This window comes from Rana temporaria, chromosome 11 (assembly GCF_905171775.1).
Source record: "Rana temporaria chromosome 11, aRanTem1.1, whole genome shotgun sequence".
In the NCBI taxonomy this organism is placed as follows: Eukaryota; Metazoa; Chordata; class Amphibia; order Anura; family Ranidae; genus Rana; species Rana temporaria.
The window spans coordinates 163874204-163897824 of record NC_053499.1 but is presented as its reverse complement, the minus strand read 5'-3'; the positions used below and the strand labels follow the sequence as shown (position 1 = coordinate 163897824).

The 23621-nt window shown below is 51.5% G+C and overlaps 1 protein-coding gene across 2 annotated transcripts in view; it reads left to right on the top strand.

Annotated features, from left to right (window-relative positions):
- Positions 1–20633, top strand: part of TERB1 (telomere repeat binding bouquet formation protein 1) — a 71285-nt gene extending 50652 nt beyond the window's left edge. For both annotated transcript variants that reach the window (XM_040329666.1, XM_040329665.1), the window contains exons 16-20: positions 3595–3762; positions 8232–8306; positions 12878–12952; positions 16889–16971; positions 20213–20633. In XM_040329666.1, the coding sequence (XP_040185600.1) occupies positions 3595–3762; positions 8232–8306; positions 12878–12952; positions 16889–16971; positions 20213–20422 (611 nt within the window). In that variant the 3' untranslated portion in view covers positions 20423–20633. The remainder of the gene's footprint in view (positions 1–3594; positions 3763–8231; positions 8307–12877; positions 12953–16888; positions 16972–20212) is intronic.
- The last annotated feature ends 2988 nt before the right edge of the window (positions 20634–23621 follow it).

Genomic DNA, 23621 nt, shown 5'->3' with positions numbered 1-23621 from the left:
TTCCGTCGGGAGGAATACTCTCGCCTTCGTGGAATCCAGGACCAGTCCCAAGCATTCCAGACTCTGGGACGGAACTAACACTGAACATTCAGAAGCCAGCCGAACTCTTGGAGAGTCTGACACGTGATAGACACGTCCTCCTCTAACTCTGAGCCTGAGGAAGCTCTCAGGAGAAGGTCGTCCAGATATCCTACAATAGCGATCCCTGGCTGCCTCAGCAGGGCAAGTATCGGGGCGAGCACCTTGGTGAAAATCCGTGGTGCCGACGCCAAGCCGAACAGGAGGGCCACAAATTGAAAATGGTCCACCCCGATTGCAAAGCGCAGAAATCTCTGGTGCTTTGAGCATATGGGAACATGCAGGTACGCGTCCATGATATCCAAGGACGCCAGAAAGTCCCCTTGAAAGAGTGCTGCTACTACCGAGCGAATCGACTCCATCCTGAACTTTTTCACCTAGACAAAAACAATTGAGGGCCTTTAAGTCCAGGATTGGACGGACCCTTTCCTTCTTGGGGACTACAAAGAGATTGGAGTAAAACCCCTGAAACCGTACCATCGAGGGAACTGGCACAATCACTCCCCTGACCAGCAGATCCTGGACAGCCCCTGCCAGAGCCTTCCGGCGATCCGGAGGAAGCTGGAGGTTGGAAGGAAAAATTTGTTTGGTGGACAAAAGAGAAACACTATCTTGTACCCTGAGGAAACGACTTCGCAAACCCAACGGTCGGAAATCGCAAGAAAAAAATCTCCAGAGTACAGGACTCCAGAAGTGCCTGACCTCTCCTGTCGTTAGGCAGAGAAAAACTGAGGCTGCTAGAGCAGGGTGTGGGTTATACCCGGGGGGCCACGCCCACTGGGAGGAGCTGCACTGAGGAATGTGTTGTTAACACTTAAAGTGCTTTTTTTCTGCCTAACTCTCCTGGAAGAAAGCGGATATAACCCTAAGGTCAAAGGCTGCTGTGTCCGTCCATGAACGGAAGAGAAATGAGAATCATTCGTGTCGTTTCCCCAAATACAGAAAAATTCTGACATTCCGAATCATAAAACAGAGAATCTGAGATAGAATATTAATAAATATTGATTATTGATCGGTGTGTCCCTGTAGATGATCGGTGTGTCCCTGTAGATGATCGGTGTGTCCCCGTAGATGATTGTGTGTCCCCGTAGATGATTGTGTGTCCCCATACATGATCGGTGTGTCCCCGTAGATCAGTGGTTCTCAACCTGGGGGTCGGGACCCCCTTGGGGGTCAAATGATGATGTGCCAGGGGTCACCAGATTCTGGGCTGTTACCGAAGCCCACACCACACTCTCTCCCAGCCTTTTTGCGGCTGCCCAATCACCGTTTTTGCAGCCGCTCATTCAGTTCACGGCATGGCTGGGGGGCAGAGACTAGAGGTCAGCTGACTGGTGAGGAATGTAAAGCGGGAGAGGGGTAGAGGAGACCCTATCTCCTGATTTCGACATAGGTGTCACTGCTATGAAACACCACAAAGTCGGAGACACAGTGAAGCCAGAGACAGTGAGTAACACTACCTGTGATTATAGTTGCCATTAAAAGTCCCCACTACAGTACTCAGATCAGCAGATGACCATGATCAGGAGCAAGTTAGCCAATCAGAACTCCCCGCAGCACTGCCACTCATCCCAAACCCCCCGCCAGCACTGCCGCTCATCCCATACCCCCCACCTACCCACCAAAGAGTAAGAGAAGGAAATAAAATAGAGAATACATGAAAGGGAGAGGAAAAGAGGGGGAGGAACAAATAAAAAGGGAGAGAAAGAGCAAGAAAGACCGCGATGGGGGTAAAAAAAAAACAAGAAATTAGGATAGAGAGAGATAAAGGGGAAAAAAAGGAGAACAAAGAGAAAGAGTAGTACATACTAAAATGTACTATAAGGGTTTTAATATTGTACGAGTGGAAGGGTCTCGAGAAGCGCTAAATTTCCGTGGGTTAGGGGCGCATACTAATTGGCTTGCCTTCGGTGCCGACAACCCACGCTACGAAAATAATTTTACTGTTAGGGGTCCCCACAACTGGTAAATTTTATCAAGGGGTCACAGCACTAGAAAGGTTGAGAACCACTGCCGTAGATGATTGGTGTGTCCCTGTAGATGATCGGTGTGTCTCCGTAGATGATTGGTGTGTCCCCGTAGATGATCGGTGTGTCCCCGTAGATGATTGGTGTGTCCCCGTAGATGATCGGTGTGTCCCCGTAGATGATTGTGTGTCCCCGTAGATGATTGGTGTGTCCCCGTAGATGATCGGTGTGTCCCCGTAGATGATCGGTGTGTCCCCGTAGATGATTGGTGTGTCCCCGTAGATGATTGGTGTGTCCCCGTAGATGATTGGTGTGTCCCCGTAGATGATTGGTGTGTCCCCGTAGATGATTGGTGTGTCCCCGTAGATGATTGGTGTGTCCCCGTAGATGATTGGTGTGTCCCCGTAGATGATCGGTGTGTCCCCGTAGATGATCGGTGTGTCCCCGTAGATGATTGTGTGTCCCCGTAGATGATCGGTGTGTCCCCGTAGATGATCGGTGTGTCCCCGTAGATGATCGGTGTGTCCCCGTAGATGATCGGTGTGTCCCCGTAGATGATGGGTGTGTCCCCGTAGATGATGGGTGTGTCCCCGTAGATGATGGGTGTGTCCCCGTAGATGATTGGTGTGTCCCCGTAGATGATGGGTGTGTCCCCGTAGATGATGGGTGTGTCCCCGTAGATGATTGGTGTGTCCCCGTAGATGATTGGTGTGTCCCCGTAGATGATTGTGTGTCCCCGTAGATGATCGGTGTGTCCCCGTAGATGATTGGTGTGTCCCCGTAGATGATGGGTGTGTCCCCGTAGATGATCGGTGTGTCCCCGTAGATGATTGGTGTGTCCCCGTAGATGATTGGTGTGTCCCCGTAGATGATCGGTGTGTCCCCGTAGATGATCGGTGTGTCCCCGTAGATGATTGGTGTGTCCCCGTAGAGGATTGTGTGTCCCCGTAGATGATGGGTGTGTCCCCGTAGATGATTGGTGTGTCCCCGTAGATGATTGGTGTGTCCCCGTAGATGATGGGTGTGTCCCCGTAGATGATTGGTGTGTCCCCGTAGATGATTGGTGTGTCCCCGTAGATGATCGGTGTGTCCCCGTAGATGATTGGTGTGTCCCCGTAGATGATTGGTGTGTCCCCGTAGATGATTGGTGTGTCCCCGTAGATGATCGGTGTGTCCCCGTAGATGATCGGTGTGTCCCCGTAGATGATTGGTGTGTCCCCGTAGAGGATTGTGTGTCCCCGTAGATGATGGGTGTGTCCCCGTAGATGATTGGTGTGTCCCCGTAGATGATTGGTGTGTCCCCGTAGATGATGGGTGTGTCCCCGTAGATGATTGGTGTGTCCCCGTAGATGATTGGTGTGTCCCCGTAGATGATTGGTGTGTCCCCGTAGATGATTGGTGTGTCCCCGTAGATGATTGGTGTGTCCCCGTAGATGATTGGTGTGTCCCCGTAGATGATTGGTGTGTCCCCGTAGATGATTGGTGTGTCCCCGTAGATGATTGGTTGATGTGTGTGGAATATTGTGCCATGATCCTGTCTGTTTTCCAGGCTGCCTGGTGACAGGGCTCTCCATGAATAGCAGAAACTGCAGCAAGATCTTACAGAAATGTCCCCACTTATGTGACAACCACAGAATCGTTCTACAGACGGAGGATCGATATAAAGCCGAATTAAGGAAATTACTGAGCGCTACCAGAATCTACCCCCCTCATACCAGTAAAATCTGATTTATAATTACAGTTCACTGTCCTCTAGACTTTAGGGGGGCCGGGCTGTGGGAGTAGAAATTGTACTGGTGTCAGTGGGAGGAATAGTGTCCCATCATTGGTGTCAGTGGGAGGAATAGTGTCCCATCATTGGTGTCAGTGGGAGGAATAGTGTCCCATCATTGGTGTCAGTGGGAGGAATAGTGTCCCATCATTGGTGTCAGTGGGAGGAATAGTGTCCCATCATTGGTATCAGTGGGAGGAATAGTGTCCCCTCATTGGTGTCAGTGGGAGGAATAGTGTCCCATCATTGGTGTCAGTGGGAGGAATAGTGTCCCATTATTGGTGTCAGTGGGAGGAATAGTGTCCCATTATTGGTTTCAGTGGGAGGAATAGTGTCCCATTATTGGTGTCAGTGGGAGGAATAGTGTCCCATCATTGGTGTCAGTGGGAGGAATAGTGTCCCATTATTGGTGTCAGTGGGAGGAATAGTGTCCCATTATTGGTTTCAGTGGGAGGAATAGTGTCCCATTATTGGTGTCAGTGGGAGGAATAGTGTCCCATCATTGGTGTCAGTGGGAGGAATAGTGTCCCATCATTGGTGTCAGTGGGAGGAATAGTGTCCCAGAAACCATGAATCAGACCGAGACAGAAGTACAGATAAATCACACTTGTTTAATAATGATAATAAAAAGATGGGTCAGATTCAGAGAGAACTTACACCGACATATCTGTTGATACGCAGCGTAAGTTGTAGGATGCGCCGTCGTATCTATGCGCCGTTTTCTTGAAACCAGATACGCCTGAATTCTGTCTCCATCCGACCAACGTAAGTCTCCTACGCCGTCGTATCTTGGGCGCATATTTACTCTGGCCGCTAGTGGCGCTTCCATTGATTTACGCGTTGAATATGTAAATGACCTAGATACGCCGATTGACGAACGTACTTGCGCCCGTCGCAGTAAGCTACGCCGTTTACGTAAGGCGTATTTCCGGCGTATAGTTATCCCTCATAAAGCAGGGGTAAGTCATGTTAGGGTATGGACGTCGGATTTTACGTCGTTTGCGTAAATCGTACGTGAATGGGGCTGGGCGTAGGTTACGTTCACATCGAAAGCATTAAGCCGACGTATCTTAGGGAGTATATGCAACGTGATTCTGAGCATGCGCCGTTCATTCGGGAAATCATTTATATGGGGTCACGGCTAATTTTAATACAACACGCCCACTCCCTTCCTAATTTGAATTAGGCGGGCTTACGCCGGCCCATTTACGCTACGCCGACGTAACTTAGGGAGCAAGTGCTTTGTGAATACTGCTCTTGTCTCTCAGAGTTACGTCGGCGTAGCGCATATGAGATGCGCTACGCCCGCACAAAAATACGCCGCTGTCTCTGAATCTGGCCCAGTAAGCGTAGTCAAAACATAGCCAGAGTTCAGGAACCGGATCGGATAGTCAGCCAAGCCAAAGTCAGAGAGCCAAAGATACATGTAGTAGAACAGCAAGCAGGATCAGGAGCCAGAAGGGACATCAGCCGAGCAAATTCTTCAACAGGAACACAGGAGAAAGTCTCTAAGTCTCTGTGATGTTGACCAAGGCGAAGGCAGAGATCATCTGAACTGGAAGGCTTAAGTAGGCAGGCAATTTTTTATTTTATTTTGAGCGCTGCACTATTGGGTTATTAAGTAGGCAGGACTGACGAGCCGGATCATCAACAGGTGAGTCACTGAGGAGACATAGGAGCTGGCAATTGGCTGACAGCTGAGGGGCTCAGAGAAGGAAGGTCTGAGCCCAGACACAGGACCTACGCTATGGTCATTTCCCCCGGGACTGTTGGCGTATGTTGGGCGTTTCATCATCAAGCATCTGTATCTCTGATTTGCAAGGCTGGTCCTCTGTTCACACGTTTTACAATTTCTGTTCAGGTCTCACGGGAGCTTTGGGCGCTTCAACTGCTGGAAATAATTGCATGTAAAATCTGGCATGCTGGTGGTACCGTAGTCGATCGATCATCTTGGATACAATCAGTCTGCCCATAGATGGTTTAAATCTTGGCCGATCCCTGAGGTTCAAACTGTCTATGGCCGGCATGAGGGACAGGTAGGGTTGCCACCTCATCCCTTTAAAACAGAACACATATGAATTACACAGGTTCTGAGGCTAATTTAATGCAAATAAGGCACCAAATGAGTCTAATTACCACCTTAATTAGCCACAGAACCTGTGTAATTAATATGTGTTCTGTTTTAAAGGGATGAGGTGGCAACCCTAGAGGTGTAAGTGCCCACACGATTTCTTCCACCACAATTCTAAGCTTACATCAGAAACCTCTCCAGGCAGCTGAATGCTGCTGATAAAGCCCCCCCCCCCCCATGTGTACCCCCCTATGTGTATGGGCACATTGCCTATAGTAGAGCTGCATGCAGATTGGAGGATTTGTGTTTTTGTGGCCGTGTTGATGAGCCCTATAGAGGGTGAAGGGATGTGATGGGCACAGACGTTCTGCCCCTGTCAGACAGATAACAGCCGGCTCGGGATTCGCTGGTAACAAGAAGAAATCTACTTTTCCGTTATCACACAGATACAGCGAGCTACAAAATCAATGTCCCCCCCCCCCCCCCCCCCGGTCACTGAACTCTGCGCTCCTCAATCTCTGCTTTTAGTAGTTTGCGGATGGCTGATGTACTTCAATCATCTGCAATCTTCCCCCAGATCCTGCTGGTGCATGCGCGGTCATAGCGGGGAGGACGTGAAGGTCCATCTATAAGTTGTCAGGGACTTCATGTAAATATGCACCTCTAGGTATAAATCATCGCCGGCAGTTACCATGGCGACTGGTTACGCTAGATGGAATAAGGTCCAGACCTCCCGGGAGGAGCCAAATATTCAACAGAACAAGTAAAAAGCATTTCTGGGCATTGCAGCTCCATAATATTTCACCATCGCAGCTGGACTTCAGATTTATCATCCTCTTGTCTTCCTGACCATCCCCCGATGTGTGAGGAAAATACAAAGAAAAACATACCATTTACAAATACAGTAACCCACAGCAACCAAGCTGCCATCTTGTTTTCACTAATTGAAATCTGATTGGTTGCTGTGGCTGGAAAACCCACCAATTCAACGTCATTTGTGTATTTGGTCACATGGAACAGCCAGACTATGGCGTGGGGCATCAGCAGAGCTGGGGGTGACTATGGCGTGGGGCATCAGCAGAGCTGGGGGTGACTATGGCGTGGGGCATCAGCAGAGCTGGGGGTGACTATGGCGTGGGGCATCAGCAGAGCTGGGGGTGACTATGGCGTGGGGCATCAGCAGAGCTGGGGGTGACTATGGCGTGGGGCATCAGCAGAGCTGAGGGTGACTACGGCGTGGGGCATCAGCAGAGCTGGGGGTGACTATGGCGTGGGGCATCAGCAGAGCTGAGGGTGACTACGGCGTGGGGCATCAGCAGAGCTGGGGGTGACTATAGCGTGGGGCATCAGCAGAGCTGGGGGTGACTATGGCGTGGGGCATCAGCAGAGCTGAGGGTGACTATGGCGTGGGGCATCAGCAGAGCTGAGGGTGACTATGGCGTGGGGCATCAGCAGAGCTGAGGGTGACTATGGCGTGGGGCATCAGCAGAGCTGGGGGTGACTATAGCGTGGGGCATCAGCAGAGCTGGGGGTGACTATGGCGTGGGGCATCAGCAGAGCTGGGGGTGACTATGGCGTGGGGCATCAGCAGAGCTGGGGGTGACTATGGCGTGGGGCATCAGCAGAGCTGGGGGTGACTATGGCGTGGGGCATCAGCAGAGCTGGGGGTGACTATGGCGTGGGGCATCAGCAGAGCTGGGGGTGACTATGGCGTGGGGCATCAGCAGAGCTGAGGGTGACTACGGCGTGGGGCATCAACAGAGCTGGGGGTGACTATGGCGTGGGGCATCAACAGAGCTGGGGGTGACTATGGCGTGGGGCATCAACAGAGCTGAGGGTGACTATGGCGTGGGGCATCAGCAGAGCTGGGGGTGACTATGGCATGGGGCATCAGCAGAGCTGGGGGTGACTATGGCGTGGGGCATCAGCAGAGCTGGGGGTGACTATGGCATGGGGCATCAGCAGAGCTGGGGGTGACTATGGCGTGGGGCATCAGCAGAGCTGGGGGTGACTATAGCGTGGGGCATCAGCAGAGCTGGGGGTGACTATGGCGTGGGGCATCAGCAGAGCTGGGGGTGACTACTGAGCGCGGGATCTGCTCAACAAGGAAACTAATAAGCTGGGGATCTGCTGAGTTGGGGGGCACCACTGAGCTGGAAATCTACTGGACCCCTTTAAACCAATTAAGAAATCAAACACATGAGAAAAGCACGGTGCTGGGGGGGGGGCTTTAATGTGTGCTGAAGTGGTAACGAGCGATTAGAGGGCGACTTTGCAGCGAATGGCGCATAGAAGATGACGGAATATTTTTGGCTGACATGAAACTCGTGTTTGTGTGATGCAGGTTTGTCTCTGACACCTCTAAGAACAGGAAGACAGGAGGCGGGGCTATCGCACCTGAAAGAGCGACTCCCACATGGTGAGTGTTCAGTGATTGGTTCCGCTAGTTGGAATTCTAGGATTATAAATCATCTGCAATAAAGTATAAAAACTGACCAGATGATATCACTGTGATGTCACACATCTCCCCGCCTGTAATAGGAAACCGTCACTGAGGACAGGAAGTGATGAGATTGTACAATATATAGAGAGCATCCGGAAAGTACTCACAGCGCTTCACTTCTTCCACATTTTGTTATCTTACAGCCTCATTCCAAAATGGATTCAATTCTACAAACAATCCCCCAGAATGACAACGCGAGAGAAGATTGTATGAAATCTTTGTACATTTATTAAAAATCAAAAACAGAAATAAAAATCCCTTGTACATAAGTATCACAGGCTCCTCCCATGTACATAAGTATCACAGGCTCCTCCCATGTACATAAGTATCACAGGCTCCTCCCATGTACATAAGTATCACAGGCTCCTCCCATGTACATAAGTATCACAGGCTCCTCCCATGTACATAAGTATCACAGGCTCCTCCCATGTACATAAGTATCACAGGCTCCTCCCATGTACATAAGTATCACAGGCTCCTCCCATGTACATAAGTATCACAGGCTCCTCCCATGTACATAAGTATCACAGGCTCCTCCCATGTACACAAATATCAAAGACTCCTCCCATGTCCATAAGTGTCACAGGCTCCTCCCATGTACATAAGTATCACAGACTCCTCCCATGTACATAAGTGTCACAGGCTCCTCCAATGTACATAAGTGTCACAGACTCCTCCCATGTACATAAGTATCACAGGCTCCTCCCATGTCCATAAGTGTCAGGCTCCTCCCATGTACATAAGTGTCACAGGCTCCTCCAATGTACATAAGTGTCACAGACTCCTCCCATGTACATAAGTATCACAGGCTCCTCCCATGTCCATAAGTGTCACAGACTCCTCCCATGTACATAAGTGTCACAGACTCCTCCCATGTACATAAGTGTCACAGGCTCCTCCCATGTACATAAGTATCACAGACTCCTCCCATGTACATAAGTATCACAGGCTCCTCCCATGTACATAAGTATCACAGACTCCTCCCATGTCCATAAATGTCACAGACTCCTCCCATGTACATAAGTATCACAGGCTCCTCCCATGTACACAAGTTTCACAGACTCCTCCCATGTACATAAGTGTCACAGACTCCTCCCATGTCCATAATTGACACAGGCTCCTCCCATGTCCATAAGTGTCACAGACTCCTCCCATGTCCATAAGTGTCACAGGCTCCTCCCATGTCCATAAGTGTCACAGGCTCCTCCCATGTCCATAAGTGTCACAGGCTCCTCCCATGTCCATAAGTGTCACAGGCTCCTCCCATGTCCATAAGTGTCACAGACTCCTCCCATGTACATAAGTATCACAGGCTCCTCCCATATACATAAGTATCACAGGCTCCTCCCATGTCCATAAGTGACACAGGCTCCTCCCATGTACATAAGTATCACAGGCTCCTCCCATGTCCATAAGTGACACAGGCTCCTCCCATGTACATAAGTGTTACAGGCTCCTCCCCTCAATACTTTGGTGAAGCTCCTTTAGCACCAATCACAAGACCCCCGGTGGTCTAGATGACCACCGGGGGGCGCTGTGCACACATCATATTACAGGATACAGAAGATGTCATTTCTTAGGGGGGGGGGGGTCTAGATCAGTGTTTCTCAACTCCAGTCCTCGGGGCGCACCAACAGGTCTTGTTTTCAGGCTTTCCATTATTGTGCACAGGTGATTTTATCAGTTTCACTGCCTTAGTAATTACCACAGCAGTTTGATCTGAGGGAAATCCTGAAAACATGACCTGTTGGTGCGCCCCGAGGACTGGAGTTGAGAAACACTGGTCTAGATGACCACCGGGGGGCGCTGTGCACACATCATATTACAGGATACAGAAGATGTCATTTCTGGGGGGGGGGGCTAGATGACCACCGGGGGGCGCTGTGCACACATCATATTACAGGATACAGAAGATGTCATTTCTGGGGGGGGGGGCTAGATGACCACCGGGGGGCGCTGTGCACACATCATATTACAGGATACAGAAGATGTCATTTCTGGGGGGGGGGGTCTAGATGACCACCGGGGGGCGCTGTGCACACATCATATTACAGGATACAGAAGATGTCATTTCTTAGGGGGGGGGGGGGTCTAGATGACCACCGGGGGGCGCTGTGCACACATCATATTACAGGATACAGAAGATGTCATTTCTTAGGGGGGGGGGGTCTAGATGACCACCGGGGGGCGCTGTGCACACATCATATTACAGGATACAGAAGATGTCATTTCTTAGGGGGGGGGGGCCTAGATGACCACCGGGGGGCGCTGTGCGCACATCATATTACAGGATACAGAAGATGTCATTTCTTAGGGGGGGGTCTAGATGACCACCGGGGGGCGCTGTGCGCACATCATATTACAGGATACAGAAGATGTCATTTCTTAGGGGGGGGGGGTCTAGATGACCACCGGGGGGGCGCTGTGCACACATCATATTACAGGATACAGAAGATGTCATTTCTGGGGGGGGGGTCTAGATGACCACCGGGGGGCGCTGTGCGCACATCATATTACAGGATACAGAAGATGTCATTTCTGGGGGGGGGGGTCTAGATGACCACCGGGGGGCGCTGTGCGCACATCATATTACAGGATACAGAAGATGTCATTTCTTAGGGGGGGGGGGGTCTAGATGACCACCGGGGGGCGCTGTGCACACATCATATTACAGGATACAGAAGATGTCATTTCTTGGGGGGGGGGGGGTCTAGATGACCTCCGGGGGGCGCTGTGCACACATCATATTACAGGATACAGAAGATGTCATTTCTTAGGGGGGGGTCTAGATGACCACCGGGGGGCGCTGTGCACACATCATATTACAGGATACAGAAGATGTCATTTCTTAGGGGGGGGGGGGGTAGATGACCACCGGGGGGCGCTGTGCGCACATCATATTACAGGATACAGAAGATGTCATTTCTGGGGGCGGGTCTAGATGACCACCGGGGGGCGCTGTGCGCACATCATATTACAGGATACAGAAGATGTCATTTCTTAGGGGGGGGGGGTCTAGATGACCACCGGGGGGCGCTGTGCGCACATCATATTACAGGATACAGAAGATGTCATTTCTGGGGGCGGGTCTAGATGACCACCGGGGGGCGCTGTGCGCACATCATATTACAGGATACAGAAGATGTCATTTCTTAGGGGGGGGGGGTCTAGATGACCACCGGGGGGCGCTGTGCGCACATCATATTACAGGATACAGAAGATGTCATTTCTTAGGGGGGGGTCTAGATGACCACCGGGGGGCGCTGTGCACACATCATATTACAGGATACAGAAGATGTCATTTCTTAGGGGGGGGGGGGGTCTAGATGACCACCGGGGGGCGCTGTGCACACATCATATTACAGGATACAGAAGATGTCATTTCTTAGGGGGGGGGGGTCTAGATGACCACCGGGGGGCGCTGTGCGCACATCATATTACAGGATACAGAAGATGTCATTTCTTAGGGGGGGGGGGTCTAGATGACCACCGGGGGGCGCTGTGCGCACATCATATTACAGGATACAGAAGATGTCATTTCTTAGGGGGGGGTCTAGATGACCACCGGGGGGCGCTGTGCACACATCATATTACAGGATACAGAAGATGTCATTTCTTAGGGGGGGGGGGGTCTAGATGACCACCGGGGGGCGCTGTGCACACATCATATTACAGGATACAGAAGATGTCATTTCTTAGGGGGGGGGGTCTAGATGACCACCGGGGGGCGCTGTGCACACATCATATTACAGGATACAGAAGATGTCATTTCTTAGGGGGGGGGGGTCTAGATGACCACCGGGGGGGCGCTGTGCGCACATCATATTACAGGATACAGAAGATGTCATTTCTTAGGGGGGGGGGGGTCTAGATGACCACCGGGGGGCGCTGTGCGCACATCATATTACAGGATACAGAAGATGTCATTTCTTAGGAGGGGGGGTCTAGATGACCACCGGGGGGCGCTGTGCACACATCATATTACAGGATACAGAAGATGTCATTTCTTAGGGGGGGGGGTCTAGATGACCACCGGGGGGCGCTGTGCGCACATCATATTACAGGATACAGAAGATGTCATTTCTTAGGGGGGGGGGTCTAGATGACCACCGGGGGGCGCTGTGCACACATCATATTACAGGATACAGAAGATGTCATTTCTTAGGGGGGGGGTCTAGATGACCACCGGGGGGCGCTGTGCGCACATCATATTACAGGAAATTCCAGCGGCTGCAGATTGGGAAGGAAGGAGAATTTCTAACAATCTGATTGGATACATCGGATTATTCTTCATTCCCCTTTAAGGAAAAGATTTGTAGAACTTTCAGAAGATAAACGGATTTCTTCTCCGGGATTTGGATGAAGTTTATTATTTTCCTCTCATCACTGATTGGATAGAATGGGGGGAAGAAATGAATGTAAAGCACAAAATATTTCTCCTTTGGCTGAATAGAAAGTAATGTGGGGGTTGGGTGTGGATGTTTCAGGTTTTCTGCTGACACCAATCAGGAAGAGTCTGGAGGAGGAGCGAGATCCCGCCCACGCAGAGCGCTTCCCACAATGTTAGTATTCTTCTGTAAATCCCGTTATTATTATTATTGATAAAACGTTTATATCTGCACTCCCTTTCATTCTACATTACCCTCCCCCTTCCTCCCCTCCCCCCATCACTTAGATAAGTAGAGGGGAATGTGGACGTGGGATCCCAGAGGTAGGTTGGCACTAGAAGTAGAGGGAAATCTGGGCGTGGGATCCCAGAGGTAGGTTGGCACTAGAAGTAGAGGGGAATCTGGGCGTGGGATCCCAGAGGTAGGTTGGCACTAGAAGTGGAGGGGAATCTGGACGTGGGATCCCAGAGGTAGGTTGGCAGTAGAAGTAGAGGGGAATCTGGACGTGAGATCCCAGAGGTAGGTTGGCACTAGAAGTAGAGGGGAATCTGGACGTAGGATCCCAGAGGTAGGTTGGCAGTAGAAGTGGAGGGGAATGTGGACGTGGGACCCCAGAGGTAGGTTGGCACTAGAAGTAGAGGGGAATCTGGACGTAGGATCCCAGAGGTAGGTTGGCACTAGAAGTAGAGGGGAATCTGGGCGTGGGATCCCAGAGGTAGGTTGGCACTAGAAGTGGAGGGGAATCTGGACGTGGGATCCCAGAGGTAGGTTGGCAGTAGAAGTGGAGGGGAATGTGGATGTGGGACCCCAGAGGTAGGTTGGCACTAGAAGTAGAGGGAAATGTGGATGTGGGACCCCAGAGGTAGGTTGGCACTAGAAGTAGAGGGGAATCTGGACGTGGGATTCCAGAGGGAGGTTGGCACTAGAAGTAGAGGGGAATCTGGGCGTGGGATCCCAGAGGTAGGTTGGCACTAGAAGTAGATGGGAATCTGGACGTAGGATCCCAGAGGTAGGTTGGCAGTAGAAGTGGAGGGGAATGTGGACGTGGGACCCCAGAGGTAGGTTGGCACTAGATGTAGAGGGGAATCTGGACGTGGGATCCCAGAGGTAGGTTGGCACTAGAAGTAGAGGGGAATCTGGGCGTGGGATCCCAGAGGTAGGTTGGCACTAGAAGTAGAGGGGAATCTGGACGTGGGATCCCAGAGGTAGGTTGGCACTAGAAGTAGAGGGGAATCTGGACGTAGGATCCCAGAGGTAGGTTGGCACTAGAAGTAGAGGGGAATCTGGGCGTAGGATCCCAGAGGTAGGTTGGCACTAGAAGTAGAGGGGAATCTGGGCTTGGGATCCCAGAGGTAGGTTGGCACTAGAAGTAGAGGGGAATCTGGACGTGGGATCCCAGAGGTAGGTTGGCACTAGAAGTAGAGGGAAATCTGGGCGTGAGATCCCAGAGGTAGGTTGGCACTATAAGTAGAGGGAAATCTGGGCGTGGGATCCCAGAGGTAGGTTGGCACTAGAAGTAGAGCAGGGGGACGGCTTTGTATGCAAATATCGACTTTCCAGTCCAGAAGTCGGAGGAGATCTCTATCCACACATCATTCACTGACACGGGACCCGGCCTGTATGTTGTATGGAAAAAAGAGGGGATAAGTTGCGCTGATGTAGTGAGAATTGAAAAATGATAATATTGACAAGACCAGACAATAAAAGTCCATAAAAAGTCCTCAAAATTGCATGGAATATATATCGTGAAAAAAGAAATAAAAATTGCAGGGAAGCTAGACGTAACCACCAATGAAATGAATTAGGATGTGCGCTTACCAGAAAGCAAGCAGATTGAGCTTGCGGCTGAACCCCAGCCAGGGCCTTTGACATGGAACTGCTGTGGACATCGGGGGTGAGAATCCTCCCAATTGACGAAGTGGTATAGAAATCCCAAGGAAAAAAACTCACATAGTGATGTACCGAATTATACTGAGAGTTAACCATATGGAAGGAGAGAACCACCACCGATAGGAAACACCCTAAAAATGATGCGCTTACCAGACAGATAAGTTAAGCTGGCTTGCGGCTGAACCCCAGCCAGGGAAAACCACCGGAAAAATGAAACGAACCCAACAATAGTGATGTACCGTAAAGGAAGTTGTGGTTTAATGAATAAAAATTACACTTACAAAAAAATCAAACGATAAAAGAATGAGCCGGCCGGCTTGTACGATCACCCGTCCTCGTGGACTGCAACGCTACGCGTCAGAGCGTCTCCTACCCGACGTACGTTTCGTCAAATAATGACGTCATTCCCCAGACTACGTCATTGTTTGACGAAACGTACGTCGGGTAGGAGACGCTCTGACGCGTTGATCGTGATCGTACAAGCCGGCCGGCTCATTCTTTTATTGTTTGATTTTTTTGTAAGTGTAATTTTTATTCATTAAACCACAACTTCCTTTACGGTACATCACTATTGTTGGGTTCGTTTCATTTTTCCGGTGGTTGCCGTGGAAACTGGGGGAGCCTTGAACCTGTGAGGTTGGAGACAGTTCCATGTTAAAGGCCCTGGCTGGGGTTCAGCCGCAAGCTCAATGTGCTTGCTTTCCGGTAAGCGCACATCCTAATTCATTTCATTGGTGGTTACGTCTAGCTTCCCTGCAATTTTTATTTCTTTTTTCACGATATATATATTCCATGCAATTTTGAGGACTTTTTATGGACTTTTATTGTCTGGTCTTGTCAATATTATCATTTTTCAATTCTCACTACATCAGCGCAACTTATCCCCTCTTTTTTCCGTATTCTTGTGTGTATATCACAAATTTGTTGCAGCTCACTTTAATTTTATTTTTAATTAGATGTGTTAATTATTTCTTTTTAGCGCGGTAATCATTTTCTTATTCACATGTATGTACTGAACATTATACAGAGGAACCTCGGATGTTGAGGATAATCCGTTCCAGGAGAACGCTTGTAATCCAAAGCACTTGCATATCAAAGCGAGTTTCCCCATAGAAGTCAATGGAAATTTAAATAATTTGTTCCACATTAACTTGAATGGCGTGCAATACCGCATGTGGCCAGAGGCGGGGGGGCACGGGGAGGGGCTGAGAAATACTTGGTAAGGCTCAGCGACAGCTCGGCTGACCTCAGAAATACTCGGGAACACAATATTTACGAGAATTTCCGAAAACACTCACAAACCGAGTCAGGATTTTCACACACAAAAAAAAAAAAAAAAAATGCTCAAATTGCAAAACGCTTGTTAAACGCGTTACCTGCAATCCGAGGTTCCGCTGTGTATTGTATCCGATTGCCGGCTCCTCCCAGATTCTCATTTGTGGAGCAAAATCTGATTTAATGGCCCTAAAAATCTGGACCTTCCTTCACCCCCCACTTCCCCTCCCCCGCCGGGTGATAGAAGTTCCCTTCCCCCGCCGGGTGATAGAAGTTCCCTTCCCCCGCCGGGTGATAGAAGTTCCCTTCCCCCGCCGGGTGATAGAAGTTCCCTTCCCCCGCCGGGTGATAGAAGTTCCCCTCCCCCGCCGGGTGATAGAAGTTCCCTTCCCCCGCCGGGTGATAGAAGTTCCCTTCCCCCGCCGGGTGATAGAAGTTCCCTTCCCCCGCCGGGTGATAGAAGTTCCCCTCCCCCGCCGGGTGATAGAAGTTCCCTTCCCCCGCCGGGTGATAGAAGTTCCCTTCCCCCGCCGGGTGATAGAAGTTCCCTTCCCCCGCCGGGTGATAGAAGTTCCCTTCCCCCGCCGGGTGATAGAAGTTCCCCTCCCCCGCCGGGTGATAGAAGTTCCCCTCCCCCGCCGGGTGATAGAAGTTCCCCTCCCCCGCCGGGTGATAGAAGTTCCCTTCCCCCGCCGGGTGATAGAAGTTCCCCTCCCCCGCCGGGTGATAGAAGTTCCCCTCCCCCGCCGGGTGATAGAAGTTCCCCTCCCCCGCCGGGTGATAGAAGTTCCCTTCCCCCGCCAGGTGATAGAAGTTCCCTTCCCCCGCCGGGTGATAGAAGTTCCTTTCTCCACAGAGAAGAAGTGGAAATCATTAGAGAGTTTGCAGTGAAGCCGCCCGATCGATAATCACCGCATACTAATAGAAAAGTTCTTCCCTTTTCAGTAAGAAATTCCGATATAAACGCGGAACATCCGAGAGGATCCCCCGGAGAAATACAGGAAGTGATCGATAATGAGATCCGTCAGGTACAGAAATCCATCGATCGTCAATGTAGAAGCTTATTGATGTGGATTACAATGGGCGGGGCCATGGAGGGGGAGGGGGGATTCCAGAAATCCTCCGATGATAAAATTGTTTCTTTGGGGTAAAAAGTTGTGGCTGCCGAATGTAATACAGAAAAACCTTGGATTGAGAGTAACTTGGATTGAGAGCATTTTTAATACATTTTGTCTTGATGTACAAGCGATGTCTTGATATACAAGCGATGTCTTGATATACAAGCGATGTCTTGATATACAAGCGATGTCTTGATATACAAGCGATGTCTTGATGTACAAGCGATGTCGTCTTGATGTACAAGCGATGTCTTGATATACAAGCGATGTCTTGATGTACAAGCGATGTCTTGATATACAAGCGATGTCTTGATATACAAGCGATGTCTTGATGTACAAGCGATGTCTTGATATACAGGCGATGTCTTGATATACAAGCGATGTCTTGATATACAAGCGATGTCTTGATGTACAAGCGATGTCTTGATATACAGGCGATGTCTTGATGTACAAGCGATGTCTTGATGTACAAGCGATGTCTTGATATACAAGCGATGTCTTGATATACAAGCGATGTCTTGATATACAAGCGATGTCTTGATATACAGGCGATGTCTTGATGTACAAGCGATGTCTTGATGTACAAGCGATGTCTTGATATACAAGCGATGTCTTGATGTACAAGCGATGTCTTGATATACAAGCGATGTCTTGATATACAGGCGATGTCTTGATGTACAAGCGATGTCTTGATGTACAAGCGATGTCTTGATATACAAGCGATGTCTTGATATACAAGCGATGTCTTGATATACAAGCGATGTCTTGATATACAGGCGATGTCTTGATGTACAAGCGATGTCTTGATGTACAAGCGATGTCTTGATATACAAGCGATGTCTTGATATACAAGCGATGTCTTGATATACAAGCGATGTCTTGATATACAGGCGATGTCTTGATGTACAAGCGATGTCTTGATGTACAAGCGATGTCTTGATATACAAGCGATGTCTTGATATACAAGCGATGTCTTGATGTACAAGCGATGTCTTGATGTACAAGCGATGTCTTGATATACAAGCGATGTCTTGATATACAAGCGATGTCTTGATATAAGAGCAGCGTCATGTCACCACTGAGTATAAAAGAGAAGAGAGGCTCCTCCTCTAAGTGTAGCAATCTGGGTTACATGTAATGAAGGGACAACATTTAACAACTTAAACGGCGGAACCTCGTCTATCACATGACGCACCTCGTCCATTCCTGACGGCGGCACCTCGTCCATCGCTGACAGCGGCACCTCGTCCATCCCTGACAGCGGCACCTCGTCCATCCCTGACAGCGGCACCTCGCCCATCCCTGACAGCGGCACCTCGTCTATCACATGACGCACCTCGTCCATCGCTGACGGCGGCACCTCGCCCATCCCTGACAGCGGCACCTCGTCCATCCCTGACAGCGGCACCTCGTCCATCGCTGACGGCGGCACCTCGTCCATCGCTGACAGCGGCACCTCGTCCATCCCTGACAGCGGCACCTCGTCCATCCCTGACAGCGGCACCTCGCCCATCCCTGACAGCGGCACCTCGTCTATCACATGACGCACCTCGTCCATCGCTGACGGCGGCACCTCGCCCATCCCTGACAGCGGCACCTCGTCCATCCCTGACAGCGGCACCTCGTCCATCGCTGACGGCGGCACCTCGTCCATCGCTGACAGCGGCACCTCGTCCATCCCTGACAGCGGCACCTCGTCCATCCCTGACAGCGGCACCTCGCCCATCCCTGACAGCGGCACCTCGTCTATCACATGACGCACCTCGTCCATCGCTGACGGCGGCACCTCGTCCATCCCTGACAGCGGCACCTCGTCCATCCCTGACAGCGGCACCTCGTCCATCCCTGACAGCGGCACCTCGCCCATCCCTGACAGCGGCACCTCGTCTATCACATGACGCACCTCGTCCATCGCTGACGGCGGCACCTCGTCCATCCCTGACAGCGGCACCTCGCCCATCCCTGACAGCGGCACCTCGTCTATCACATGACGCACCTCGTCCATCGCTGACGGCGGCACCTCGTCCATTCCTGACGGCGGCACCTCGTCCATCGCTGACAGCGGCACCTCGTCCATCCCTGACAGCGGCACCTCGTCCATCCCTGACAGCGGCACCTCGCCCATCCCTGACAGCGGCACCTCGTCTATCACATGACGCACCTCGTCCATCGCTGACGGCGGCACCTCGCCCATCCCTGACAGCGGCACCTCGTCCATCGCTGACGGCGGCACCTCGTCCATCGCTGACGGCGGCACCTCGTCCATCCCTGACAGCGGCACCTCGTCCATCCCTGACAGCGGCACCTCGCCCATCCCTGACAGCGGCACCTCGTCTATCACATGACGCACCTCGTCCATCGCTGACGGCGGCACCTCGCCCATCCCTGACAGCGGCACCTCGTCCATCGCTGACGGCGGCACCTCGTCCATCGCTGACGGCGGCACCTCGTCCATCCCTGACAGCGGCACCTCGTCCATCGCTGACGGCGGCACCTCGTCTATCGCATGACGGCGGCACCTCGTCCATCCCTGACAGCGGCACCTCGTCTATCGCATGACGGCGGCACCTCGTCTATCGCATGACGGCGGCACCTCGTCCATCCCTGACGGCGGCACCTCGTCCATCGCTGACGGCGGCACCTCGTCCATCCCTGACAGCGGCACCTCGTCCATCCCTGACAGCGGCACCTCGTCTATCACATGACGCACCTCGTCCATCCCTGACGGCGGCACCTCATCCATCCCTGACAGCGGCACCTCGTCCATCCCTGACAGCGGCACCTCGTCCATCCCTGACAGCGGCACCTCGTCCATCCCTGACGGCGGCACCTCGTCTATCACATGACGCACCTCGTCCATCCCTGACAGCGGCACCTCATCCATCCCTGACAGCGGCACCTCGTCCATCCCTGACAGCGGCACCTCGTCCATCCCTGACAGCGGCACCTCGTCCATCCCTGACAGCGGCACCTCGTCCATCCCTGACAGCGGCACCTCGTCCATCCCTGACAGCGGCACCTCGTCCATCCCTGACAGCGGCACCTCGTGTTTTTTGTGGGTGATTTCTGCTGGTTTATGTTCTGTAGGAAGAAGTACAAAGGAGGGGGAGGGGGACAATGCGTTCTATAAGAGATAACTTTTCTATTGTAGGGAGAGAATCTCGGGAACGCCAATCCCAGAAGAGCGAGGCGCAAAGATTTCACTGGGAAGGAGATGGCAGACCTGCTGGACGGGGTGAGGAAGTTCGGACATCACTGGAACGCCATTTTGTGGTCGTATCCGTTCCAGGAAGGAAGAAGGAACGTGGATTTGGCCAAAAAGTACAAACAGCTGCGGACATGTGACAATACCGACCAATGAGGACATCGATCGTCCGCCATGCCGGGATCTCACACCGCCGGATTGTTCACCAATGGAGGGAGAATGATAAACAACGCATTTCAGAGAACCCCGCCCCCTTCATCAGGACTTGCTGATAAATAAGAGACGGGGGTCTGTCTGGGGGAGGGGAAGGGTTGGGTTATTGGGCAGCAGCCTCTGTGTGAGCGATCGATGTGTCTATCACTCGTCTGGTGCTGCTTCTATTGGTGCATTTCTCTTTCTAGGTACTTGAGGGGGAGGGGGGGTCTGTGTCCGTTGATTTCTTCCTCATGGGATCGGTGAAGATCGAGCGGGATGCCGGACTTCCTCTCTTTGGTGTTCAGAAGGAAATGTTCAGTTTTGGGATTTGTTTGTTTTGTTTCATTTTATATAAAAAGAGTTTGTGATTTTTATGTCTCTTCCTTGTGTCATGTGACCGTCTATCTGGGGTCACTATGAAGAGCCCACCAATGGGAACCGATCATCTGCCCTCTAGTGATACTTCAAGGGGTTGTAAAGGTAACTAGCTTCCTCTCCCTCAGTGCCGTCCTCCTTCACTCCCCTCAGTGCCGTCCTCCTTCACTTCCCTCATCCTTCCATTTTGCTTTTAAATGTCCTTATTTCTTCTGAGAAATCCTCACTTCCTGTTCTTCTGTCTGTAACTCCACACAGTAATGCAAGGCTTTCTCCCTGGTGTGGAGTGTCGTGCTCGCCCCCTCCCTTGGACTACAGGAGAGTCAGGACGCTCTCTACGTTGCAGATAGCGAAAGGAGCTGTGTGTTAGTGGGCGTCCTGACTCTCCTGTAGTCCAAGGGAGGGGGCGAGCACGACACTCCACACCAGGGAGAAAGCCTTGCATTACTGTGTGGAGTTACAGACAGAAGAACAGGAAGTGAGGATTTCTCAGAAGAAATAAGGACATTTAAAAGCAAAATGGAAGGATGAGGTAAGTGAAGGAGGACGGCACTGAGGTAAGTGAAGGAGGACGGCACTGAGGTGAGTGAAGGAGGACGGCACTGAGGTAAGTGAAGGAGGACGGCACTGAGGTAAGTGAAGGAGGACGGCACTGAGGTAAGTGAAGGAGGACGGCACTGAGGGAAAGGAAGACATTTAGGAAAAAAATTCCTTTACAACCTTTTTAATAAAATAAAACATGAACAGGAATTGATATTGGAAAGAATTATAAGATCCTGTCACATGTCCTTCAGTACGTGTGTACCCGGCTTATCCTCTACCGGGCGCCCAACAGTACGTGTGTACCCGGCTTACCCCCTACCGGCCGCCCTACAGTACGTGTGTACCCGGCTTACCCTCTACCGGGCGCCCTTCAGTACGTGTGTACCCGGCTTACCCCCTACCGGCCGCCCTTCAGTACGTGTGTACCCGGCTTAGCCCCTACCGGCCGCCCTTTAGTACGTGTGGACCCGGCTTAGCCCCTACCGGGCGCCCTTCAGTACGTGTGTACCCGGCTTATCCCCTACCGGGCGCCCTTCAGTACGTGTGTACCCGGCTTATCCCCTACCGGGCGCCCTTCAGTACGTGTGTACCCGGCTTACCCCCTACCGGGCGCCCTTCAGTACGTGTGTACCCGGCTTATCCCATACCGGGCGCCCTTCAGTACGTGTGGACCCGGCTTAGCCCCTACCGGCCGCCCTTCAGTACGTGTGTACCCGGCTTATCCCATACCGGGCGCCCTACAGTACGTGTGGACCCGGCTTAGCCCCTACCGGCCGCCCTTCAGTACGTGTGTACCCGGCTTACCCCCTACCGGGCGCCCTTCAGTACGTGTGTACCCGGCTTATCCCCTACCGGGCGCCCTTCAGTACGTGTGGACCCGGCTTATCCCCTACCGGCCGCCCTTCAGTACGTGTGTACCCGGCTTATCCCCTACCGGCCGCCCTTCAGTACGTGTGGACCCGGCTTACCCCTTACCGGGCGCCCTTCAGTACGTGTGGACCCGGCTTAGCCCCTACCGGGCGCCCTTCAGTACGTGTGGACCCGGCTTATCCCCTACCGGGCGCCCTTCAGTACGTGTGGACCCGGCTTACCCCTTACCGGGCGCCCTTCAGTACGTGTGGACCCGGCTTAGCCCCTACCGGGCGCCCTTCAGTACGTGTGTACCCGGCTTAGCCCCTACCGGGCGCCCTTCAGTACGTGTGTACCCCGAGTTGGACTACAGAACATTTTTTTGTAGTGTGAAAGGATTAGAACGGCTGTCATTTTTTACTTTATCTGGGGCTCCATTAAAGTGGAGGTTCCATCAAAAAAACTATTTTGCTTTAAACTGTAGCTTACGACTAAAAAAAAAAAAAAAAAATCTCCCTCTAATGCTCCTGGGAAATGTGTGCCATCATTTCCCAGGATGCAGTGCGCTGTACAATTATCACTCCCCATCCAAGACTTCCAGGAAGTAAGTGGTTGTAGGCTTCACAATGCCCACAAGCAAAATGACAACGGTGTAGATATAGTTTTATAAACTTTTTTGAATATCTATGTGGATCGGCGGCGGATTGTAAAATAGTAAGTGATCGGATTTATATTATAAAAACGCAGGATGAAAGGACATACATTTAAAAAATGCTAATTGTGGCTGGAACTCCGCTTTAAGGCCCGATTCACACTTGTGGCATTTTTAGTGCTTTTTGCATTACAGAACGTGTTCCATAGGAAACCATGATAAATGGACTGAAGTGCAAATCGCACTAAAAACGGGCATGGGTGCGAATCAGGCCTTAGAGAGATTTCCTCTGACGTCCTGTTCTGGATACATGCATTTTACCAGACGGGAATTGAGGGAAACTCAACAGCAACACAGAGGAGTAGAATTTCATCCCCCCCCCCCCTTTAATAATAGGAGGTGTGCTAGAACCCCCGAGAGCTTTCTATTGGTTTCAGATTGCGTGTTTCCGATTCCCCCCCCCCCCCCCCCCCTCACTTCCTGTCTGAAGTTGTGACTCTCGTTATCCTTTCAGGCCGGGTTCACACTTCCGTAGATGGATGAGGGTTTCCCGCACCCAATTTACATGACAGGAGATTGTCGGAGTGAATTGCACCGGGTCTGGTGTGTCCTTGTGTGCTGGATTCATCCCCGAGAACAGGAATGCACCGGACCCCGTGCTGGCAGGATCAACGAGAGAGAGACCTCATAATACATTTTGGATGGAGTAAGAGAGGGTTATAACCCCGGTCAGTCTCAAAC